General features: G+C 36.0%; 1 protein-coding gene across 4 annotated transcripts in view; it reads right to left on the minus strand.

Annotated features, from left to right (window-relative positions):
* The window catches only part of PRKD1 (protein kinase D1), a 350,894-nt gene that overhangs the window by 39,364 nt on the left and 284,443 nt on the right, over positions 1 to 27,087 (minus strand). For all 4 annotated transcript variants that reach the window (XM_039469407.2, XM_039469406.1, XM_074393281.1 and 1 more), the window contains 9 exons: positions 20,382 to 20,592; positions 20,178 to 20,255; positions 18,152 to 18,356; positions 16,411 to 16,534; positions 14,792 to 14,869; positions 12,668 to 12,947; positions 11,179 to 11,231; positions 8,995 to 9,067; positions 6,336 to 6,442 (listed from right to left, as the gene is read on the minus strand). In XM_039469407.2, coding sequence (XP_039325341.1) covers positions 6,336 to 6,442; positions 8,995 to 9,067; positions 11,179 to 11,231; positions 12,668 to 12,947; positions 14,792 to 14,869; positions 16,411 to 16,534; positions 18,152 to 18,356; positions 20,178 to 20,255; positions 20,382 to 20,592 — 1,209 coding nt within the window. The remainder of the gene's footprint in view (positions 1 to 6,335; positions 6,443 to 8,994; positions 9,068 to 11,178; positions 11,232 to 12,667; positions 12,948 to 14,791; positions 14,870 to 16,410; positions 16,535 to 18,151; positions 18,357 to 20,177; positions 20,256 to 20,381; positions 20,593 to 27,087) is intronic.

Consider the following 27,087-nt stretch of genomic DNA (forward strand, 5'->3'; position numbering starts at 1 on the left):
GTTTTTAGTAGAGGCGGGTTTTAGCCATGTTGCCCAGGCTGGTCTGGAACTCCTGAGCTCAGGCAATCCACCTGTCTCAGCTTGCCAAAGTGCTAGGATTATGGGCCCAAGCCACTGCACATGGCTGCTATACATATATTTTTATTGCAAAGAATTATGAAAGTAGAGCAAGAAAAGACTTTAAAGTATAAAAACACAATTCAGTGGGGAAAATGGAATGGGTTCAAGGAAAACAAGGCATGCTGCAAAATGTACTGTTATTAAAGAAAAGCCTATTGGTGTTTTTTAAAAAATAGCTGATAAAGGGTATCAAATGTCTGTAATATTTAAATTCTTTTTTTTTTTTTTTTGAGGCGGAGTTTCGCTCTTGTTACCCAGGCTGGAGTGCAATGGCGCGATCTCGGCTCACCGCAACCTCCACCTCCTGGGCTCAGGCAATTCTCCTGCCTCAGCCTCCTAAGTAGCTGGGATTACAGGCACGCGCCACCATGTCCAGCTAGTTTTTTGTATTTTTAGTAGAGACGGGGTTTCACCATGTTGACCAGGATGGTCTCGATCTCTTGACCTCGTGATCCACCCACCTCAGCCTCCCAAAGTGCTGGGATTACAGGCTTGAGCCACCGCGCCTGGCTTGTAATATTTAAATTCTAATGGATACATTTAAAGGCATGATATAACAGCTTTATTACCAACTACCAATATTTTTCATACACTAGAAAATTGAAACAATTTTTGACAAAATAGTTCTAAATATCAACTTAAAAATACACAAGGAAGTAAAAAGTTTTCAGAATTCTTTTTGAGAGCACATGAAGAAAAATGTTGAGGATCACTCTTCTAAAGTAATCCAAAGTTTTCTGCTCATTTTTCAAAAACTGTTTATGCTGTTAAGGTTGTTGATCGACCCTTTCCAACTGTTTCTCTGGCTATGAAAAGCTTTGAATATTTCCAGGTTTCACCAATGCTGTGCTTCTCTTCGAAGCTCTCCCTGATTCCAACGCCCTGGAAATGTGGTAATGCATGACTTCCTCACTGGCCTTCACAGGTATTCTGACTTCTAACTCCTTGTATCTGACAGTCCAAATAGATGATAAACATTGTAAAGTGTTTTATTCATGTTCATACGGCCAAAGGTCCAGCAAATCACTTTGTAAAAATGAAGTGCTTCACAAATACTGCCGAATGACTTAATATTTTCATTAACTGAAGGAAGAGTTCTTGCCTAAGAAATTGAAAGAATGATAGCAAAATACACAAAGCGAGAGAGTGTCTTGTGGGGAAAAACATTAAGATTACGTGTTTGGCTTTCAGCTGGTTAGTCTGGGATGGGGGCAGCACAGCAAGAAGGAGGTGTCCTAAGGATAGAAGTGTCAGACTGAGATGCTGTCGATGACTGGACTTCAACAGCTATATTAAGGAATGGCCTAAGAGATGACAGGTGACTCTCTCAAAATGGATGGCCTCACTCTGGGAATGAGCTTCAAATGTGTGTAAATCATTTAGATAAAAGGAGGGAGAAGTATAGGAAGACAGAGAGCTAGCAAGGAAGGAAAAATTGGATCTGGTAAGTACAGGGATGAAATGAGGAGAGAGATTTAAAAGGGAACAAGTGTGCCTTAGAAATCAAGGGTATGGCAAAAAAAAAAAAAGGCATGTATTGTCATGTATTTTCTTTAAGACAGGTGCAGAAATCAAAGACAAGAGGGGAATTTATAAACAAGAAAGGCAAAGAGGAGTAGAGCACAAATTTGAAGCGTGAGAGAGACTGGACTATAGCTATGAGAGGCAGCCTAGACAAATCAAGATCACATTTTGTTGTAGCATTTTTGTTTTTTTTTTTCTAGGAGACAGGGTCCCACTCTGTTGCCCAGGCTGGAGTACAGTGGTATGATAATAGATCACTGCTACATCCTTTCACTTTGATCTTGACATGAATAAACAGAAAATTCAAAAATAATATAAATGGAATGATGGGAATTATGAAGTAAGTTTATTATCTACATTATTATTATTTTAGAGGAGTCTCATCCTGTCATCCAGGCTGGAGTGCAATGGCACAATCTTGGCTCACTGCAACCTCTGCCTCCCTGATGGTTCAAGTGATTCTCCTGTCTCAGCCTCCTGAGTAGCTGGGACTACAGGTGTGCACCACCACACCTAGCTGATTTTTGCATTTTTAATAGAGATGGAGTTTCACTGTGTTGGCCAGGCTGTCCTCAAACTCCTGCCCGAAGGTGATCCACCTGCCTCCTCCAAACAAAGTGTTAGGATTACAGGAGTGAGCCAGTGTGCCTGACCGATAACTACATTAATTAACACCATTCTGAAACATAATAATAATGAAGTATTTACAGATAATAAAAATAGAATTATTCCAAATGGTATGAGATATAAATGATATGTCATAAGACTTAGACTTGCTTTATCTTCAATCATTCAAAAGTATCTAAAGAGCTTAGTTTTCTAATGATTAAATCAGAAAGCCTTTGCCTAAGTTATAGACAGAAAATGAAATGGGGGAGAAAAAGAAGAACTCTACCTTTTCTCACATTCCCTATTCACACGACTTTGAAGTCTTCTATAAACTCAGGTGCTTTTTCACAAAAACAGAAACAAATTGAAATTTGATCTGAAGACCTAGCATTGCTGAATGAGAAGGATTTTGTCCCATCAGCATTTCCACCCACATGGTATCCTCTGGAGAATGAGAAGGAGGAAGGGGGAGGGCAAAACTTGTTTGGCTCTACTATGGCACCAGCTTCTATAAGCTAGAGGACCATGGCTTAGAAGATACCAAGTGCTTCCGTATATTACTTTTACCTGCAGAGGAATAGAGTTTTATTTCTCAAGAAATAAAAGAAAAAGAAAATCTTCCTCTTCATTCAATTGACTTCAATCATGGTACTTTTTTTGAACATATGAGAGTTAGCGAGTTGAAATGCCAACCCCCACTCCCATCCTCATTACTATTTTGTCTCTTCAGGTTCAAGATGGTGAGCTCTTCTTTTAATAATAAATATAAAATGACACAATGAAGGTTTCTGCAGAGCAAACACACATAATCCTTTTTAACTAACCAGCCTTTTGCTACTTGGTTGGATACTATGGATGTCACCTTATATGATAAGATGGTGTTTCTGTACAACTTTAATTAATTAATACAACAAAAATTTATTAAGCAGCTAATATACACCAGGAATGATTTCTGGAGGTGGCGATACATTAGTAAACAAATAATGGTCCTCCTGAAGTGTGTATTTTGTGGTAGGGCCAGGGTTGGGACTAGTGAGAAGAACTTGCAACAAATATAATAAATACAATGAAATAGCAGGATAGAAAGTTATAAGTGCTATAGAGAAGAAAACAGATCAGGGTGAGAGAAGTACGGAGAAGGGGGTTTGGACTGCAATTTTAAATAGGGAGTTAGAGTAGTACTCATGTATCTGTAAAGAGTGATAATTGAGCAAGGATTCAAAGTAGGCGAGCTTGAACATCACCATCTTTTTATACTGAATTACTATCATTCTGACAATGGTTAAAGGAGCTCAAAATGGTTTCCTTCTTTCTTGTCTTTTCTTTTGGTTTGTTTATTTTCATTTGGGGAACATGATTAATTTTCTATTCTTGATGAACATATTTTAAAATAATTGGCAGTTTTATAAGAAAGTATGAACTACTGAACCTAGTGTCTGTATATAATTAAACCAAGTCTAGAAATGACCCATTGTACAGGTTATGTGAATGAAAATTCAGTGCATAAATATGTCGCAAATATTCAACTGAGCATACCTGAATATAGCTGAGTGATATAATTTAAAGACCCATGACAGCAAAAATCAGTGTGCCTCTGTCCATGCTATATCTACTGGACCTACAACACTGCTTTGCTCATGATATGTACTCAATAAACACTAGTTTGATGAAAGAAGCAAAGAATGGTTAGGGGTAGTGGGGTTGAGTATAATTAATGGAGACTTATCAGTGATGTTTGACTTTTTCATGTGCTCCAGGAACAGAACTGGACTCTCAACCTAACTAAACTCTTCAGAAAACCTTATTATAATGAAGCTTTTCCAAATGTGTATTTACTGCATCTGAGTTGTTGCCTGCATTTAATATTTTAGAACAATGGTCCCCAACCCTTTTGGCAACAGGAATGGGTTTAGTGGAAGACAATTTTTCCAGGACAGCATGGGGGGGGGGGTGGGCATTAAATTCTCATAAGGAGTGCACAACCAGATCTCTGTCTTACACAGTTCACAATAGGGTTCACACTCCTATGAGAATCTAAAGCTGCTGCTGATCTGACAGGAGGCAGAACTCAGGCAGTCATGCTGTCTTGCCCACTGCACACCTCCTGCTGTGTAGCCTAATTCCTAACAGGCCACGTACAGGTACAGGTCCACGGCCCAGGGACTGGGGACCTCTTTTAAAAGAGAAATTGGAAGGTAGTTTATACTCAGCTGTATTTTATTTTCCTTTCTTTTCTTTTTCTTTTTTTTGAAACAGAGTCTCATTCTGTTACCCAGCCTAGGGTGCAATGGCACAATCATGGCTTACGGCAATTCCCCCCTTGCAGGTTCAAGTGATTCTCCTGCCTCAGACTCCCAAGTAGCTGGGATTACAGGTGCCTGGCACCACACCTGGCTAATTTTTGTATTTTTAGTACAGATGGGGTTTTACCATGTTGGCCAGGCTGGTCTCAAACTCTTGACCTGAGGTGATCTGCGCACCTAAGCCTCCCAAAGTGTTGAGGTTACAGGCATGAGCCACCATGCCCGGCTGTATTTTATTTCTTTACCTCTCGAGTCAGTAGCTGATACTGTGTTGAGAGACTTGGGGAAAGTCAATTAAGATGCCTCGACACAAACTTAGAACTCCAACATCTAGTCAGTTTTCTGCAATTGCAGTAAAATATAGAAAGTTGTAACCATGTTAACCATGTAGATCTCTTCTCCTATCTTGTAAAGAAGAATAAACATCTCCTGTACACATGCTAACTCTGGAGATTCCTTCCCTGCAAAAGTATCTTCCTTCAGGAGACCACAGTGAGGTGGAGATTGGAAGTGCAAGGGCCAGGTTAGGGAAGATGTCATTTACTAGAGTTTCAGATGTCATCTGCAGCTCAATATTGCCAGTTGTTTGTAACTCATTTGCAAACACTAAGCCATTAAACCATTAATTGGTATGTTCACATCTATGTTTCTTTTCTTCTCCATGTAAGCAGAGAACGTAGCAAGTCCTCTGTATTACATCAGTTGTCTAAAGGCACAGAAACATTATCTTTAGAAATTCTAAGTCCCAGAAAAGTCTATGTTATTTTTCTATGTACAGCAGCTGTATACATGAGCTCCTTTAGGGCAAAAATCATTATCTTTCAACTTTTTATCTTATGAAACTCAATAAATGGCAGTTAAATGAAACTATAAATGAAGAATGCAATGTTTTGTTTTGCTAAAAAAACTGTCCATTAAAATTGGGAATTAGAAATTATGACGTGCTTGCATGAGAGTAAAAAATGATGGCAGTTGTTCATAACTCATTAGCAAACAGTAAGCCATTAATCCATTAATTGGTATGTTCACATCTATGATTCTTTTCTTCCCCATGTAAGCCGAGAACATAGTGAGTCCATATCAAATGCCATTGATAAATAGGCATTTATCAATAATCACAATTGAGTATACTAGATAGCCATGATGACTGCATTTAGCAAACAACTGCTCTATTTCCCTTTGGTCTGCAAAAATATTTTTAACGGTTACAAAAATTATGTCTTTATCACGTAATACATTTTATCATCAAATTCTGGTTTGAAAAAGGGACTATTATTAATGAGAGAAGTTAAGTGACATGCTTGATGTCAAATGAAAGGCTTACAATGAGAGACAAAGAGGACATTAATAAAATCAAGATGATCTGCTTCTCAGACATATCTTACTCCCGTAACTGATATGCTGACAGTTACAAACCCAATTCATATAATTATCACAGCATAAAGAAGACATGTTTATAAAGGCAAGGTCATTTGTAATGTAAAATAAAGTGGTCTCAGCATGTCCACTATGAACAAATGCTGAAACATTACCCATTTAATGAATATTAATTATATATTAAAACCTAGAATTAAATACATAAAAAAGAACAACTGCTGTCTAGACTCAGGAGAGATACTATTCAGGCAGTAGTTCTGATACTTGATCTGCCATTTCAATTATTTTAAAGTGTTCCAAATATTTATGCCACGGGTTTTTAGAGAAAATTTCTTTGTTTTACAGAAGTAAAGGATGAGGGATTTTTATACGCTCCCCACAAAATGAGAACCAAAGAAGTACCTGTAGAATTGCAACCTCATTACGAAGCTGGCTCTCTTGTTTTGTTGGAAATCTTAATTTGTCAATGATTTTAATAGCTACATCTCTTCCTGTTTTACGATGTTTTCCTTTAAAATGAAAAAGGGAAACATAAGTATGTTATTAAATATCATCTATATTAAAGAACACTAAAATTTGCAAGGACATTTAAAGAAATGATAAACATATTTCGCTGAATAAATTAACATTTCTAAAGAGCACTGACTTATATATATATAAAGATTTCATTATTCTAAATCAAATACATGCTTTAAAATTAACCATAATTTAGAACGTGAAAGAATTGGGGCATTGAAAGCTATATGTATCAACAGCCCGGTATGTTTTCCATAAAAATATGTTTTAGAAACAGAATATTGAGCTATTTAATATAGAAAATATTTGTATCACTAGAAAATTAACTCCCCTTTAGAAAGTATATATACATATATATTTTTGAGACAGGGTCTCATTGTGTCTCCCAGGCTGGAGTGCAGCAGCGTGATCTCGGCTCACTGCAACTCCTGCCTTCTGGGTTTAAGTGATTCTCCTGCCTCAGCCTCCTGACTAGCTGGGATTACAAGTACCTCCCATCATGCCCAGCTAAATTTTGTCCTTTTGTGGAGATGGGGTTTCACCATATTGGCCAGGCTGGTCTTGAACTCCTGACTTCAGGTGATTCACCTGCCTTGGCCTCCCAAGTGCTAGGATTACAGGCGTGAGCCACGCCCCGGCCTAGAAGGTATAATTTTAAAGTCCTTATAAGATAATGCAAGTTATAGGGCAAAGAATTAAAGTCTTGGCTCTGTCACTTATTAGCTGTGTTTTCTTGAGCCAATCACTCACTCTATCTGAAGTCTAGTTTCCTCATCTACAATGAGAAGACTGGATGAAAGAAGGCATGTAAAGTATACAAAGTACCCTGGTAACTATGCACACTCAAAAACTATTAGTTATCATCATCATCATTATCATCATCATCATCATCACCACCACCACATAACAGGCCCTTTATATATATTACAACTCATTTATCTACTACAACAAACTTTTCCGCAATTCTATGGGGCACCCTCAAGTTCTTAACTTCTATACTACTATATTGTGGTAGGTACAAAATATAGTAGTGTTAATTGAATCTGAAAATAAAAAATGAAAATGAATCAGAAAATAGAAATGAAAAATGGATCTAATTACTCAAACTTTTTGGCTACATACAAACTAACTTGAAATTCCAGTGTTCTACCACTTGTAAATCTAGTGTTCACTCACCCTATATCCCACTCTATTTCTTCTCTTTCCATGCTGCTTCCCTTCACTATCAAATCGCTTTGTGTTCACAGTCTCTACCTCCTTAACATTATCTTTTACTCTCTGATTCACTGCAGTCAGTCTCTCTTTCAATTCAGCCATTTTCCTGCAAGTACTCTTGTCAAGGCCATGACTTCTTTCATCTCTACTGCTTTGTCACTGCAGTACTTGGCCTCTCTTCTGAGCCTCTTTTCATCTAGTTTACATCATTTGTGTCTACTCTTAATGTTTCAGTCTTACATGTGGAGGCCTCCTCCTATTCCTGGTCTTCAGTGTTGAATGTTCCAAATTATCTGGTATCTGCTGATCTCTCTACTTTCACTTGTCACCCCGTCTCACCCCTACATGATATGCAGTTATGTATATTTATGATGATCTATCTACCATAATTTTTTGCATGCAACTATTATACCATAGAGCAATAATTGAACATTTGGTCCCCTCTATTATACAGTTATGCATTAACAAACAGTACAATGGTTAGTGGTGGGTCATGATAGGTTTCTCATCAAAAAAATCACTGAAGCATTTTATAAGGCTCAATGTTACTTTGTAAAATAGAGCAGAACTTAATTAGTTTTTAAATTAAAAATTACAATATCATATGGCAATAAATAAAATTGAATGGGACACTGTGATTATTTCAGAGCACCCAACCTCACCACAAGAAATAATTTGTTACTGATAATATTAAGAACTCAAAGTTATGAGGTCATTTTACAGGGCAGGTAGCATTAATATTAAATGCTTTTTAAAGACTTGAAAAATATCCTTTAACTAGCTGTAATCCAAAACAGCAGAATTTAGAATAATAAACTTACTAAAGAGCTTGATAATAAAAAAAAGGTAAAAACTTGATATTTTACCTCAAAAATTAAAAAAACAAATCAAATCTTAATGAAACAAATCTATTGTTAAAGACACTAGAAAGTTAAATTTAGTTTTATCTACTAACATGAATGAACTTCTATAAAGGTCTGATCAAGTCTGCCAAAAGAAAATGGAATTAATTTGTTTACAAATCACAACTTCCTTGTTTACTCAACATTTTCTCTGATAAACCAAACTTCTTCATACTATGTGTAGAGTTTACCCATGTTAAAGCAAAAGAAGATTTTCTGGAGTACAAAACTTTCTCTTTCAAGACAAAAATACACCATTCCAGATAGTAACTATCTCAATTTTTTTTTAAAGGCAGAACAAGAAAGATATACACACAGACATATATCATATGCACTTCTCTTTTATGTTTTTTCCTGGAAATATTGCTTCTCTAAATAAAACTAGTGAAAATTTTAAGTTCACAAAAATACTTAGAGAGATAACCTACCTCCATAAACAATTCCAAATTGTCCAGAACCCAGTACTTCATCAGGAAAAATCTGATAAACTGTGCTGATATCCTAGAGGTACAAGTTCAATGAAAAACAAACATGAAGTAGAACAAAATGTTAGTCCTAAAAAATTATATAACTGTATTAATATATCATAAATATTAAGTATTTAAAAAATAAATTATAGATAGATGAAATTTGAAATGACTAATATTCAAAGCATACTCTTTAATTTATGTAATAACATAATGTTTTGAAAACTGTTCTGATCCTAAGTGGCAGAGGTTTCCTGAGATACTAGCACATATGTTTCATTAGAAAGAAATATGACTAAAAACCATACAATGTGATTTACTGTAAGTATTAAAAAAGATATTTGCCTGTTGAGATGACTATTTGGAAATTTCATTAAATAATCACAGTTCCCAATCACATGTCTGCGTGAATCTTGCTTCCAACCATTTCTCCCTGTATGGCTAGACTGGAAAGGTTGCTCCCTTATTAGTCACCCACATGCAGATGAACCTGAAGTGACGGAAGAGGAGGCTGAATCACTGTGAGTGAGCTGGAGATGCTGCAGAAGGATGGCAACCTATATGAAATTCTCATGTGTGAAGTAGCTAAACTTGTCCAATTTTATCACTTCAGGAGGTAACAAATTCCAAAAGTCAAATTCTTTCTCTTTGAAATAATAACTGCTGAATAAAGCATTTTTTAATCTATGTTTTACAGTCTGTGATTTCATCAGACAATTAAATCACAAGGTAATACTTTTTTCCTTTATGTATTCCCATTACATCTCATCAGATTTTCCACCTGTCTTCTATTCTTATACTTTGACTTTATTTTTTTTTAAGTCTTTTAACATCAAATCCTACCTTCTCTGTATCCTATAAACCCTTATCCTTTCCCTTTGTCCATCCCCCTAGAAAATAACTACAAGTTGTCTCCATCCTGTGATTCCTTCAAAGTACCCTCAGGATGAGTTTGTGTCTGTCTAGGGACAAAACAAGTAATATTAACACTATTCTATTATTCTGAGTTCAAGCTATTTCATCTGATAAGAGAAGTGTTCTGTAGGCTTTCTGATAACTCAATGGCCGGTCCAGAAATTTCAGTAGACAACAGTGGCTCAATAGGATGGAATAACTACATGGTTATCAGGCATTTCCCAAGAGGCGTATAGAGCAACTTGTATTTCCTAAAATGTCTCTGGCTAAGCAAGGGAAACAGGAACCTTCAGAAAAGAAATTTCTTTAGGAATCTATCTCATGATTGACAGCACAATAATTTAACCTTCACTATGACATTTACCTAGTTCTAATTCATATTTGGCTGTGTGTTTACTTTATGCCACTTTACTGTAGACTTCAAAGACATAGTAAGGATTAATAGAGTTTCATGAAGATAATTTTTTTAAACGAATCTTTAGAAAGTGTAAGCTGTAAACTGCATTCTTTTGGCCATAGGTACAGCAGGCAAAATAGAGAAAAAGGTCTGGGTCATAGGAGGAGGTAGGAAAGGACATAATACTTTTTGGTTACTTACAATAGGAATAAAACATAACAAAGCGAACATAAGAAAGTCTGTAAAATATTTCATAACATGTCTGATCTACAATTTTCAAAAACCGAGCTGCAATGATGGAGTTATGCGGCACAGGTGACTAGGGTGCTAAAATGAGAACCCCCAAGATTTGATTTATGCAACTTTCTTAAAGTCTCCTTGATGTGTACAAGTGACTATAAGAGCATTTGCAACTCCTTGTCATATTATAGCACTTCTAGGTAGCAATAAGGAATGAGAACAATGGCATTTTTAAGCTACTCATGCAAATTGAGAAATGTATCTTATTTTGCTTGTGCATTTATTTTACTGTGTAATATCAATGATTACGATTCCAGTACCAAGCAAATATGTGAGAATTTAGGGATCAAATTATAGTTATGTAACTGAGATAAACAGATATTTGGTTCTACATTACAAAATCGATTACAGAAAAATTACTAAACAAATCTATATAATTTAACATTTCTAAAATCTTACAGAAAAAATCCAAATTCTATGTCACTTTCCAAAAATTACCAAAAAATTAAAATGAATTTAAAAATCTATTTTATGATGCTTTTATTTTCCAGTAATCACATTAACAAGTTTTATATTAGTAGGTACATACTTACCACATTTTCTTGAATCTGGCAATTTGATACCGAAATACTCACAGCAATATCTCCTAGAAATGCATGTTAAATAACATGCACACAAAAAGTCAGTAAGAGACGTAATAGCAAAACAAGTAAATACATGCTTACAACTCATCCTGCAAAAGTGGTTTTAAATAAATCCTAGCAATTAGGTTTTTCTAAGAAAATGTCATTAGAATATTTATTTCCTTTGAAAATTATATATTCACCATGCTTGGTTTAAAAAAATAACATTTTGTCAGTTTAGAGTTGGGAATCGGAAGGACTTGGATTCAAATACTGGCTTTGCTACCTCACAGCTTTGGTACAAACTTAGACAACTTAATCTCGCTAGAGAGATACTGACTTCCTCAGTTGTAAAACAGACAAATCATTAAAGTCTACCTGTTGGAACTGAAGTAGGCATTAAAATAGAGATCTCATGTAAAGTACTTAGCACCAAAATAGGCAAATATATTCTATTAATATGTATTTCAATTGTAGAGATTAAAAAATTGTGACAGATCAACAGATAACACTGTAATGTAAAAAAACAGAAGTTAATTCATAGGTTTCATTGTGAGTAACCATTATGAAATTTAAAAATCACTTTTTAATACAAATATTCTTCTAAAATTTCTTCTTTAAAATTCATCCTCAATAATGGATCTAGGTTGCATTTTAGCAAGTGTATCGCATTCTACTAATGAATAGAGATTTCTTCCTGGGATAAAACGATCAAGAATTACCAGTTACCATGTACTCTGCAAATCAAATACCCTACACAGAATACTAGGTGAGATATTTTTAGGGTAACTTATTAATGCAGATTTGCAAATAACAAGACTTGCATTTCATGTCAAGCTAAAGCTTACTAGATTTCTTCTTCTTATTATTATTTTTTTGAGGGCAGGGTATCTGTCACCCAGGCTGGAGTGCAGTGGCTTGATCTCGGCTCACTGCAACCTATGCTTCCTGGGCTCAAGCAATACTCCTGCCTTAGCCCCCAGAGTAGCTGGGATTACAGGCACCTGCCAACATGCCTGGCTAATTTTTGTATTTTTTGCAGAGGCTGGGTTTCACCATTTTGCCCAGGCTGGACTTGAACTCCTGGGCTCAAGTCAACCGCCTACCTCAGCCTCCCAAAGTGCTGGGGTTAGAGGCTTGAGCCACTGAGCCTGGACAGATTACTTCTTTTACAATCAATAGCTCTAGAGGTCTGTAACTGCCTAATATATAGTGTTTACCAGCATTTGTTAAGTTTTAATATAAAATAGCTACAATAAAATAGAATAATTTTAAAAACTAAACGTCTTAGTTTGTGCAGCAGCTTTTGTTTAGAGACCCTACATTCTCTAATAAACTAAGTCATCCCCAGGGAGTCTTTCTTCATTCTGTTCTTAGGAAGGGCAGGATACATGTTTACTAAGCAAGGGGTAAGCAGATGATGAGCTTTGGACTACTTAGAAAACTGTGACAGACTCACTGTGCAAGTTGGTTCCTGTACCCACGGACGAGCCCTTGGGAATGACGGGCATGAGGGCATGCTGGATGGCTATCTCCCACATCCTGGCCACATCTGCACCAACACCACTGGTGAGGACACTGTTATTTGGTGGTGGACTGGAAGGATTGACCACATTTTCTCCCACATAATATACTACATTTGCTGTAGTGATTTCAAAACAATGAGGATTGGCCCCATTAGGAATTAAAGCTGAAGTTTTTGCTGGTTCCAGAGATAAAATTTCGGATAAAGGAATTTCCTGTGAAAGAAAGAAAGTGCTAAATGTAGTTTATCAAAAGTATGTAAACTTTCAAAGAAAATTCATGCTAGGAACATGAATAGCCATCATTTATATAAAATATAGTTTTAAACTATAAAACAGAATATTGTTAAGCAAAATTAAAATATACATTTACTATGGGAAACCTTATTATTTCCTTTTTCTAGACTTTTTTTTGCTATGTTCACGTAGCAAAAGTAAGTATGGTTAGAAATAATGATTTTGAATCTTCACCAAAATCCAACATTAGAAAACAAATGATAATTTTTATAGCAGTGAGGTAGAATCACAACACTTTTGAAATGTGTTTAGGTAGACAAGGCTATTTTTAAACTGTAACCTATTCATTAAGGCACTGAAATGAATCATATAATTTGATTCAATACATGTTAATGTAATAACATAGCTAAGTGAATAGTTTAAGTGAGGACAACTACAGAGATTGGTTTTAAAATAGTGTGGTTTTTTTTCTTTTTTTTTTTTTTTGAGATGGAATCTTGTTCTATCATCCAGGCTGAAGTGCAGTGGCCTGATCCTGGCTCACTGCAACCTCTGCCTCCTGGGTTCAAGCAATTCTCCTGCCTCAGCCTCCCAAGTAGCTGGGATTACAGGTGTCTAACACCACACCCAACTAATTTTTGTATTTTTAGCAGAGACGGGGTTTCACCATGTTGGACAGGCTGGTCTACAACTCCTGACTTCGTAATCTGCCCACCTTGGCCTCCCAAAGTGCTGGGATTACAAGCGTGAGCCACCATGCCCACCATGCCCTTTTTTTTTTTTTTTTTTTTTTTTTTTTGAGACAGAGTCTTGTTCTGTTGCCCAGGCTGGAGTGTAGTGGTGCAATTTCAGCTCACTGCAAACTCTGCCTCCTGGGTTCAGATGATTCTCCTGCCTCAGCCTCCTGAGTAGCTGAGATTACAGGTGCATGCTACCATGCCCAGCTAATTTTTGTAGTTTTATAGAGACGAGGTTTCACCATGTTGGCTAGGGTGGTCTCTAGCTCCTGACCTCAAGTGATCTGCCTGCCTCGGCCTTCCAAAGTGCTGGGATTACAGGTGTGAGCCACTGCACCAGCCAATACTTATCATTTTTAAGGCAATTGATATTAAAAAAATTACTCACTACCTTGTCTTCCAGGAAATGTGGAGTGACTAAAAAATAATAACTTTTAAAACAAATAAATTTTGAAATTAGTGAGGTTTCCATTTTCTGTGATAGCTGTGTAACATGGACATGGAGAATCAAATCAACTATTCCAAAGCCTACATTAATTTTGAAGGAACAAGTATCTACTGTCTATGAAGTTTTTTTTGGAGTTGTGTTTTACTGAGTGATATACTATGCCACATCAGTATTACTTAATGGAGAGGGACAGAATAAAAATTGCTGCCATTTTTTTCTCTAGAGGAAAATGCCTGTTTTCAATATTGACAAGCATGGAGAAATCATAGTTTCTTCACCCCTAGCAGTATGCTAGATGTAGTGGATATCAGGAGTTTACTTTGAGCTGATCTGTGACCATTAATTTTCTCGTTAAATCACACATTTCTGCCAAAATATTCAATCTTCACCTCTTTCCCTCTCCCTGTAATCTCATGGTACAAGAAGCACTCCCTGAAACGTAAAATTCAGAGCTGAATCAAGAGGTCACAACCTGAATCCCAAGAAATTTGTAGACTATAGAGAAGGAAAAAAATAGTTCCTGGATGAAGCACAAAAATAGTCATGTTTCTTGAATGTATTTCATGTTTCTTATACTCTACATTCCCATGAGAAAGCAATAAGAATTATAAAACTACAAAGAAAGAGCCCCCCTTTACCTTGTAGTACCTGCTTCCTGTGTCATTTTGAAAGAGGGTAATACATTTGCTATCCAACCTCCAATAGTGCCGTTTCCGCTGAAACAGATGTTAGATTAAAGATCTTAAAAAAAACACACAAAACTTAAAAAATATCCACGATTGATCAAATAAATAGATTTCTCCAACGGAGACATAAGATTTGAGGGTGGAAAGTGCATGGGCTTTGGAAAAGGCAGACTCACACTCAATTTCAGGTTCTAGAAATTGACTATTTATTACATGTCTGATACATATCTGCATTTATGTTAGAGGGCCATGAGTAATAAAGAATATGAAGTATTAGCACCCAGTAAGAGCCTGGAACTCAGAAAGTACATAGTAATAGAAAACACCATTTTTAAGCTTCCTTGACTGCTTAAAGGGCAATGGTGGATGTATAGTCCATAATAAAATACGGCTTACTAGGAGATGCAATGTTTATTATGCATGGTCATTATTTTAGGACGTTTAAGAAATGCCATGCTAATGTTGCCAGGTATTCTCTCTTCCATTGGCAATGGGGAAATTCTGGATGTTAGAGTAGAAGAAAAGAATATTTTGTTGGATAGTAATTTTGACTCAATGACTTCAACTTAAAGTCACGGGAATGCATCAGACAACCAACTCTACCTTCTCTCCAGCTCCCTACAGATCTGACCACAACGATTTGGTGATCAGGTCCTTCTTCATTATAGGTATATCTTTCAGGATTTTAGGGTGTGTGTGTATTTTATCTTATAATAGACTGAAAAGCTCTATTATTATTCTCTTTCACAACAGATTTTAGAGCAGTGAAATATATTAAATATGTTACACCATGTCTAAAAAAACTAGGCAGTGGTCAGTTGAGCCCCATAATATCATGTAAGTTTTCTCTCTCTAACAGAGATGGTCAAAATTATAGTTAGACCAATTAGGTTACAGATGTCTATTCATCTACAGTGATTATGAGAAAGCAATACAGTAACAGAAATCAGCCAATGTCAACTTAACTTTGAAATGTGAATCAAGTTGTTCTCTCTTACATACATACACAACATAATTCATCAACTATTAGGAAAATTCGGAGATGTGAACACTCAGGGTGCAGGCTTACAATGTTCCTGAATAGGCCAATTCTTCAGTGAAAACTTAATTAAGGATTTAGGACCCTTCTTCCATGACCACATCAGACTCTGCCCCAGGGCTAAGCAAACCTAGAAAACTTTTATCATAACTATCTTATGATAGTTATCACTGTTTTACTCTCTGCCTAGTATGCAGTGTTCCTTTTAAAATTTTAAATCACAGTGGAGCATTCTGAAAGCACATACTGTGGCTTCCGCAAATGCTATAAAATGACGGGTAGAAATCTCAGGCAATCAAGGTCAATGAATTTGTTTGCCTGAAATTGCTTTCCAGATGTTTTCCTAACTTTGTTGCTTGCTCAACTACATCTGACACCCAGGGACTGTAATGCACCCTACCTAATCCTGTGCCATGCCTGTGCTGAGGTTTACTCTGAGTAATGCAGGTACCTCACAGTCCTTACAGGGCATTGGCAACTCCTCTAATTAAAGCTAGCAAGGCAAGAGAACATTGTTCCCTGAGGATCTTACCAATGTGTCCTTGCTAGTGTAGTGGACCATCCATCCTTCTTTCATGACTGTGCTGCTTTTCCTCTTCGTGTGTTTGACAGACTGCACTACCCTCATGAGTGGGATATTGTTGCTTGTTGATGGACTTGAGAAGTCAAAATAGGGTAAGAGAAAAATATTTTCAGGTACATTTTATGTATTTTCATGCATAAAATCTTATGACAGCTAATCCAAAGTGAAACTTTACAAAAATTCACACCTCATTTTTAGTACAACGTATTGTCAGGCACTATGGTTCTGAAAGTGGGTTACTCTGAAGAGTGATAGGCACTTTATTTGTACACCTTAAAAAAGTCCCAAGGCTGAGTAATAAGCACCTCATTTTTCTGAGATCACACTATTCAGAATCACACATAAAAGGTTATTTATTTATTTCATATTATAGGTACATTATCAATCACTTAGAGCAGGTGTCCCCACGCTGCGGCCCGTGGGCCACATGTGGCCCCCTGAGACCATTTATCCGGCCCCCCACTGCACTTCAGGAAGGGGCACCTCTTTCAATGATGGTCAGTGAGACGAGCACAGTATGTGGTGGCCCTCCAATGGTCTGAGGGACAGTGAACTGGCCCCCTGTGTAAAAAGTTTGGGGACGCCTGACTTAGAGATTACATTATTCAATATGAATTTTAGTTTCTCTGTATAATGTCATAAAAATTGGAATCTGCTAGTCTGTTTCTTCCTCTTTATCCCTCCCTCTTCACCTCCCTCCCCACAACATGAATGAATATATATATATTTATATGTAAGTTCATATATATATTTATATGTAAGTTCCCTGCTTCCCCCACCATGCAAACTCTTTGGTACTAAAGAAATGTATGTCTTCCAAAGACAGGTGATAAGACAATTATTTCCCACTATTTTGAAAATGTTTATTATGCCATTAAATGGAAAACAAACCAATCATTTTATTGCTCTACTCTCATGAACAATTTCTGTTTGTCAGTAACCATGGCATTTGTAAAATGTACACAGCAGTTTCAATATGCTTTATAATATAAATCAGAGACTGGGAAACATCTTCTGTAAAGGGCCAAGTAATAAATATTTTAGTTTTTGCAGAATACCTAACTTTACCAATATAGTGCAAAAGCAGCCAGAGACAATATGAATGGGTTTAGCTATGTTCCAGTAAAACTTTACTACAAATTGGGCAGCAGTCCAATTTGTCTTGGTGGCTATTTTGTGCCGACTCCTGATATAAAAAGTGGGGATCATCCAGTAACTAAAAGCATAGATAATTAGATAACAGAAATAAAATTGTACATACTTCTGAAATAATATCAAGAACAGTGAAGTATATACAAACTATGATATTTGTAACAGGGGCCAGCTAATAAAATAAATGGTGTCTGCTAAGTTGGATCCTTGATCTTTGTTGTTTCTACACAATGAGCTTCTAATTAAATATTAACTTAGTAATAAACTTGTGGATGGCAAACATGAGTATCTCTCACATGCAAAAGAAAATGGGTCAATGAATGAGGTGATGCTAGATAAGGATGGAAACCACACTTCTCCCAGGGAACTCATACCTCCTAACTTCAAAAGCTCTCATCTACAGCACACAGGTCATTCATAAGAAATTAAACATGCGCTTCACATTTCTACTATACTCGATAAAAATATCAAAGAAATTAAAAGAGAAAACACCACTTGAGGTCCCCCTGTTGGCTGAGGCTGGGAGTGCTGCTCTCACCTGATAGTTCTGTTGGCATCCTCATGGTCTGGGTCTGGGTCTTGCATCTCCCCACTGTCATTCTGGCACTCTGCCATTGACATCTCTGCATCTTGGACCATTGCTTCTTCCAAGTCATCCATGAGCCCACTGTTCCTTTCGCTATCATTGTCATCACTCCCTTCTTCCATGACCACATCAGACTCTGCCCCAGGGCTAAGCAAATCTAGAAAATTATTTTGACCCATAAAGATAAGCCTGGAATCTTGGAGCCAGGGCTTAAGAGACAGTCAGGTGATCCTAAAACAAATCATTTGGAAGCCCCAAAATGGTAGTTCTGTTAAGAGTTTCTTTCCTTGCTTTTTTTTTTTAAACTTTTATTTTAAGTTCAAGGGTACATGTGCAGGTTTATTACATAGGTAAACTTGAGTCATGGGAGTTTGTTGTACAGATTATTTCATCACCCAGGTATTAAGCCTGGTACCCATTAGTTATTTTTCCTGATCCTCCCTCCTCCCACCCTCCAACCTCAAAGGGTCCCAGTGTGTGTTGTTCCCTACTATGTGTCCATGTGTTCTCATAATTTAGCTCCCACTTATAAGTGAGAACATCTGGTATTTGGTTTTCTGTTCCTGCATTTGCTAAAGATAATGGCCTCCAGATCCATCCATAATTTTCAATTTCCTTTTTTATTTCAGTTGGTAAGTGTCTGAATTTAGGAGAGATTGAATATGTAATGTCATAGGTAGGTGCTTGTTTTCTGTGTTACTAAGCCTGAAAACATGAAGTCATGAAAAGCCTTGGAAGGAAGCCCAGGCTGAGATAGAAGCAAAATGCTAGAAGGCAAAGTGATACCAGGCCCAAGTGACTGGGAAGCTGATCATATTTTAGAAACACAGCACTGGTGGGAAAAAAAAAGTATATAAGAGGATGACAGAAACTTTCACATGAGAAAAGATTCAAGCCACTAATTCTTACTATTGAAGTAAATTTTTAAATCATGAATTCCAATATATTAAGTTGGTCACATAGCTGCAGCTTTTAAATACTAAGACATTTTATATCTGAAGTAATATTGAACACTATATAGTTGATGGTAATGCTAAAAATTATAATTACTAACTAATGCAAAGTATCCATTTTAAAATTAAAATACAGATTAATGAGAAACCTTAGCCTGCCAAGCTTGGAAAATTCACATTTTACCAGATTTTTCTGAATGTATGAGAAAATACAATTTCAAAGTAATCAACAACATCAAAAACTGTTCTGTTTCCCCTTAGTTATAGTTATCAAGTACACACTGACATTCCCTGAGCCTGAACAAAGTCAACACCACATGCCACAGAAAGTGGGAAGATCGCCAAGCTTTCAATTTTGGCAGCTAATTCATGAATCTCCAAGCCAGAAACAAGTGCGAGAATGTTTTCCTGGAGAGTTATTTCTTTTTCTTCTTTTAGGCACAGCATATATTTCTTCTAGAGAAGAAAGTTCTAGAGCAAAAATATTCATGCTTCAGCTTTATAGCAACAAAAATATTCAACTTGTTTCTGGGGTCTTTTATTGGCATTTTTCTTTCCAGAGGAATTCGGAGACTGGTATCAGACTAAAGGTATACAGAAGACTGCTATCCACAGAGAAAACTCACCTGAAATTCTAAGTCAAATATTTTGGTAGTGCTTGAAATAAAAAGGGCAGAGGAAAAGACTGAGAGCTGTAACTTGTAGGCATCCCAACAACATCCACATTTCTGGACAAACTGGGTTAAGAGTATAAGATAAGAAAGCTGGGAAATAAATTATGGATACCCAAGTTTTCAATACTAGCAGTTCACCATGTAAAGATCATGAAAGGCTCTTTGATAGTTATCAAAACTCCATGGATGCTTTTCTATAGTAAAGAAGAACAAACATAGGCCATAATTTACATTGGACTGTGTCTGAAATATCTGAAGCAAAAGCAAAACTAAAACCCCTGACTAAAATCATCACCACCACACTCTCCAACAGGGAAGCAGCACAGACGTGACAGCTGGTCTTTTACCTACCTCCATTAATGGTCACTTCACCAAGGCAGTTGTTTGGTACTTTTGGTGCACAACGCTTATGGCAGTTGAATCTGCAATCTAATCCCAATGATTTCAAATGAAACAAAATGAGAATTTGTCAGAAAGAGAAGTAGTAACCAGAAAATAGCTATGTCAGATGAATGAAGACAATCAAAGTTCGACTGGTGACAAAATCATTCTTACCTTTGCACTGCAAGCCCTGCCTGAAAAGCCCCTTCAGAAGCTTCTTGCAGTATTGGCACACTGTGGGCCGAGTGTAGGAGTGGATGACGAATGTGTGCGGCACTTTAACTTTAGACATCAAAATCTTGTCAAGTTGAATTGGTCGTCCAACGTATGATTGAGAATTTGACCTCTTCTCTCGACCAATATACGACTCCGATGGTGACTTCTGCTACATTTTGAAAAACAGTAAAAGAAGTCAGATATAAAAGACTATTTGATTTATATATCTATACATTTTAAGATCTGGGTTTATGCTTGTACTTAGTACTTTGATGCTTAATAATATGAAGGAAATAATACTATACTTCTGTTAATTAATACAATTTACTTCCTTTCCCCATTTCTATTTGAGTTACCTTGCTTATATAACAACAACAAAAAGAATTGGGGATGAGAATAGTTAAACATGATTTCCAGGTCTTTCAAATATGTTTTTACTTTTAAAAGGTCATTTTAACACAGAAATATAAAGTTGGAGACAAATAAACACTGTAATATATTATATCGTTGACATTTTCTACAGTATTACATGTACATAGTAAATAGAAGCATTGAAGAAAGACAGAAAATAAAAAGTAAATGCCTCCTGTTTGCCCTACATGGGATTTCATCGAAAAAATGCTGTAATCCCAGCACTTTCGGAGGCTGAGACGGGCAGATCATTTGAGGTCAGGAGTTCAAAACCAGCCTGGCTAACATGAGGAAACACCGTCTCTACTAAAAATACAAAAATTAACTGGGTATAGTGGCACACGCCTGTAATCCCAGCTACTGAGGAGGCTGAGGCAGGAGAATTGCTTGAACTTGGGAGACGGAGATTGCGGTGAGCCAAGATAGCACCACTGCATTTCAGTCTGGGCGATGAGAGTTGAAACTCTGTCTCAAAAACAAACAAACAAACAAACAAACAAACAAACAAAAAATGCTTACAGTTTCTTTGGAAAAAATTTTCCTCAACCATATGAACAATAAAGATTTTTATTACTGAAAACAGAACTAATATACTATACAAGGCATACAAAAATGGATGTTTGGATATAATTATATCTCTGTGCACTTTTGTCCATCATTTTGGAATTAATCAGCCCAGCATATAGATTCTGAAAAATTAAATTGACTAAAATTAACTGTGTTTTCAATGTTTTTGGATAATTTCATAACTCATATCCTGGGACATATTTGAGAATTATCAGAATTATGTATTTTAGAATCATCAGAATAAGATCAACCAAATTACTTTTAAATTGTTGTAATAATTATATATCTCATTTACATATCTCAGTTACTAAGCTCCTCCTCTATAGCAATAACTGTGTTAGGTGCCTTAAAACATAGGGCTTATTATCTACAGTTGAAGCATCTAAGCTCATAAAGTTTAAATATATACCTTTGGGTCAAATGCTAGTAAATAGTGGAACCAAAATGTGAACCTACATTTATTTGCCTCCAGAGCCCTTGTTTTATCATCATACTCAGTTAATTTCTAATTTGAAATTATTACTGATAAGGCAAGCAATAAATCATATTTACATACAATTTCCATCCTTTTCAGTCCCTATCTGCATCAAAAGGTTAAATGCTATTACCAAAAGTGAAAACTATGATTTGCAGATTTACTAGCTACAGTAAAAAGAAACTTAAAATGAATTTCTACACAGAAATATTAGGCCTACAGTTATATTCACAAGTACAATTCCATAAAGAAAAACAGTAAAGCATAATTATTCTGGAAAGGTTCAACTCTTGCAGAGAAGTCTAAGGAGACTATAAAAGTAGCCAAAGGCTTGCCAAACCAGAATCATGAAAATATTTTAAAAATACCTTCAATTGAATTAAATAACAATTAAATCAACAGGTTAAGGTCCCTGTTCCAGTGTCCTTTAGTAACTAGCCGATGGGCCAGTTTTAAGCATAGACGAAAATGAAAATGGTATTTTTCCATAGTTGGAAAGTTTTAACACTGAGAATAAAAGATAACCTAATGTCACACTTTCTTAGCAGTCTTAAAATGTTCTCAGATTTTGAAAATCCTATGAAAAGCTGGCCAAATCACTGTCAGTCAATTTCATTAATGTAAGATACCTAATTCTAGGCTGTGCTAATAAAGCCAGTTTGACATTTACCATATCATGGTGCAAATTCATTAGAAAAGCAAGAGGGAATCTAGTAGACTGAAAGTTTTCTTTTCATCCAGCATAAACAATGCCATAAACTACAAGAACTAGAATTACTTTTGAGCGGTCATTTCATTTATTACCTTCAAGGCAAGAGTACGTAAGAAATTAAAAAAATCTTCCATGTTTAGGCAAAAGAAATTGGCTGTCACTCTGTAGCCCAGAGACTATGCTATACACAAATTCAGGCAATAATGAGGTTTACACAGCCAGCCACATATGTCCTTGGCACAGAATGTATAAGTTATGGTGTAAACTATATAATTTGTAGTGTCAGTCAGAAATTAAGATTTTAATAGCATTAATAAAGAGGGCCCTCGTACCATTCATGCCATTTTAAATTTTAAAATCAGATAGCAATCCAACCAGACTTATCATTACCTTTTTTATAGTCCCAAATATAAGTAATCATTTTCAATATGGCCCATATTTCTAAATGAAAAAGTACAGCTTTACAATCTTGAGACAGGGTGCAGGCATGGTAACTTATCTTGCAGAAATTGATTTACCGCTGGAAGGAGAATGCTTGAGTTGTTTAATTTTACTAGATAACAAACACCTTGGGAAAGGAAGAGTGGAGAAGCTGTCTGAAGTTCTGTTTTCAGTATTTAATTCTATGTTTCTGAGCATGTACATGCACACATTTGCATGTGCTTTCCCTACCATGAGGCAAATCTAAAAAGTGAAAAAAAAAATTAAGACTGGGTCATTATCTGATGATTTCCTAAGCACTTATAGGTCTTTTATCCTTCCTTCAATCAAAATGTAAAACTAGGACTTTGTTGATATATAATGGATTATATATATTATATATATATTATGTAATATACATATATTAGAATATATATATTATATATATAAAACAAATGGCTATGAAAAAAGGCCATTACCCTGTAGTATATATTATTATTTACCTAAATGTTTAAGACCCACCATTTCTGTAATCCTGCCATAATTCCTTTACACAAATTTTTAATGATGTTATCACAAACTAAGACCTAAAGATTTTCAGAATCAGAGACACATTTTGTCATTAATAATTAATAATGTTATTTTAAGCAAAAATATAAAATTTAAATTATGTGAAGTATTATGTGAAGGCATGTACACCATAAAGCATAATTACAATGTGTTTTTGTTTGATATATCAAGCTACTGAGCAGGCCAAAATTCAGAAATTAATAGTTTCAAGGCTACTATAATTAAAAAAAAAAATCACTGATCTTTGGACTTTAAGATACTTTCCAAAGGAAACTAGATAATATTCAAACCTTAATGCAGACAGAAATAATTGAAAATGTTCGGATGAAATACATTATTATACAAAGTAAAGAGATGTCATTATACATTAAGTTTATATGTTATAGAAACTGTTTATTATACATAAATAAAACTCAAATTCTTCATTAACTTACTTCATTTTCTTGGCTTCCTTGTATATTTAACTAAAATGTGCACAGGACTTTAGAGTTTTAAATAACACCACTCTTTAAAGTTAACTATAATAAGGAGAAAATTCTTCCTTACCCATCAACACTACTGAAGATTTTTAAAAATTATTATTATTATACTTTAGGTTCTGGGGTACATGTGCAGATCGTGCAGAATTGTTGCATAGGTATACACATGCCATGCTGGTTTACTGCATCCATCCCCCCATCATCTACATTAGGTATTTCTCTTAATGTTATCCTTCCCCAATCCCCCCACCCACTGCTCTTCCTCCCCTAGCCCTTCCACCCCTCCAACAGGCCCCAATGTGCGATGCTCCCCTCCTTTCGTCCATGTGTTCTCACTATTCAACACCCACTTACATGTGAGAACATGTGGGGTTTGGTTTTCCGTTTTTGTGTCAGTCTGCTGAGAATGATGGTTTCCAGCTTCATCCATGTCCCTGCAAAGGATATGAACTCATCCTTTTTTATGGCTGCATAGTATTCCATTGGGAATATGTGCCACATTTTCTTTATCCAGTCTATTATTGATGAGCATTTGGGTTGGTTTCCAAGTCTTTGCTATTGTGAACAGTGCTGCAATGAACATACATGTGCATGTGTCTTTATAATAGAATGATTTATAATCCTTTGGGTATATGCCTAGTAATGAGATTGCTGGGTCAAATGGTATTTCTAGTTCTAAATCCTTGAGGAATCACCACACGGTCTTCCACAATGGTTGAACTAATTTACAATCTCATCAACAGTGTAAAAGTGTTCCTATTTCTCCACATCCTCTCCAGCATCTGCTGTCTCCAGGTTTTTTAATGATCACCATTCTAACTGGCATTAGATGGTATTTCAATGTGGTTTTGATTTGCATTTCTCTAATGACCAATGATGATGAGTTTTTTTTTTCACATGTTTGTTAGCTGCATAAATGTCTTATATTGAGAAGGGTCTTTTCATATCCTTCACCTACTTTCTGATGACGGTGTTTGTTTTCTTCTTGTACATTTGTTTAAGTTGTTTGTAGATTCTGGATATTAGTCCTTTGTCAGATGGGTAGATTGCAAAAATTTTCCCATTATGTTGGGTGCCCGTTCACTCTAGTGATAGTTTCCTTTGCTGTGTAAAAACTCTTAATTTTAATTAGATCTCATTTGTCTATTTTGGCTTTTGTTGCCATTTTGGTGTTTTAGTCATGAAGTCCTTGCGTATGCCTATGTCCTGAATGGTATTGCCTAGGTTTTCTTCTAGGGTTTTTATGGTGTTAGGTCTTTTGTTTAAATATTTAATCCATCTGGAGTTAATTTTTGTATATGGAAGGGGTCCAGTTTCAGCTTTCTGCATATGGCTAGCCAGTTTCCAACACCATTTATTAAACAGGGAATCCTTTCCTCATTGCTTGTTTTTGTCAGGTTTGTGAAAGATCAGAGAGTTGTAAATGTGTGGCATTGGCTCGGAGTCCTCTGTTCCATTCCATTGGTCTATATCTCTGTTTGGTACCAGTACTATGCTGTTTTGATTACTGAAGCCTTATAGTATACTTTGAAGTCAGGTAGTGTGATCCATCCAGCTAATTCGTTTTTTGGCTTAGGATTGTCTTGGCTATTCTGGCTCTTTTTTGGTTCCACATGAAGTGTAAGGTGGTTTTTTCCAGTTATGTGTAGAAGGTCAACGGTAGCTTGACGGGGATAGCACTGAATCTGTAAATTACTTTGAACAGTATGGCCATTTTCACAATATTGATTCTTTGTAACCATGAGCATGGAATATTTTTCCATCTGTTTGTGTCCTCTATTATTTTCTTGAGCAACAGTTTATAGTTCTCCTTGAAGAGGTTCATCACATTCCTTGTTAATTGTATTCCTAGGCATTTTTGATTGGGAGTTCATTCATGATTTGGCTCTCTTTAAGTCTGTTATTGGTGTATAGGAATGCTTGTGATTTTTGCACATTGATTTTGTATCCTGACACTCTGCTGAAGTTGCTTATCAGCTTCTGAGATGATAGGGTCTTTTAAATATACAATCATGTTGTCTGCAAATAGAGACAATTTGACTTCCTCTTTTCCTAACTGAATACTCTTTATTTCTTTTTTCTTACCCGATTGCCCTGTCCAGAACTTTCAATACTATGTTGAATTTGAATAGGAGTGGTCAGAGAGGGCACCTTTGTCTTGTGCCAGATTTCAAAGGGAATGCTTCCAGTTTTTGCCCATTCAGTATGATATTGGCTGTGGGTTTACCGTAAATAGCTTTTGTTATTTTGAGATACATTCCATCGATACCTAGTTTATTGAGAGTTTGTAGCATAAAGGGCTGCTGAATTTTGTCGAAGGCCTTCTCTGCATCCATTGAGGTTATCATGTGGTTTTTGGTTTTGGTTCTGTTTATGTGATGGATTACATTTATAGATTTGTGTATGTTAAACCAGCCTTGCAATCCAGGAATGAAAGTGGACTTGATCGTGATGGACAAGATTTTGATGTGCTGTTGGATTCCGTTTGTCAGTATTTCATTAAGGATTTTCACATCAATGTTCATCACGGATACTGGCCTGAAATTTTCTTGGTTAGTTGTATCTCTGCCAGGTTTTGGTATTAGGATGATGGTGGTCTCATAAAAGGAGTTAGGGAGGATTCCCTCTTTTTGTATTGTTTGGAATAGTTTCAGAAGGAATGGTACCAGCTCCTCTCTATGCCTCTGGTAGAATTTGGCTGTGAACCTTCTGGTCCTGGACTTTTTTTGGTTGGTAAGCTATTAATTGCTGCCTCAACTTCAGACCTTGTTATTGGTCTATTCAGGGATTCAACTTCTTCCTGATTTAGTCTTGGGAGGGTATAAGTGTCCAGGAATGTATCCATTTCTTCTAGATTTACTGGATTATGTACATACAGTTGTTTGTAGTAATCTGTGATGGTAGTTTGTATTTCTGTGGAATTGGTGGTGATATCACCTTTATCATTTTTTATTGCATCTATTCAATTCTTCTCTTTTCTTTTTATTATTCTAGCTAGCAGCCTATCTATTTTGTTGACCAAAAAACCAG

The sequence above is a fragment of the Saimiri boliviensis genome, chromosome 2, assembly GCF_048565385.1.
Source record: "Saimiri boliviensis isolate mSaiBol1 chromosome 2, mSaiBol1.pri, whole genome shotgun sequence".
Taxonomy (NCBI): domain Eukaryota; kingdom Metazoa; phylum Chordata; class Mammalia; order Primates; family Cebidae; genus Saimiri; species Saimiri boliviensis.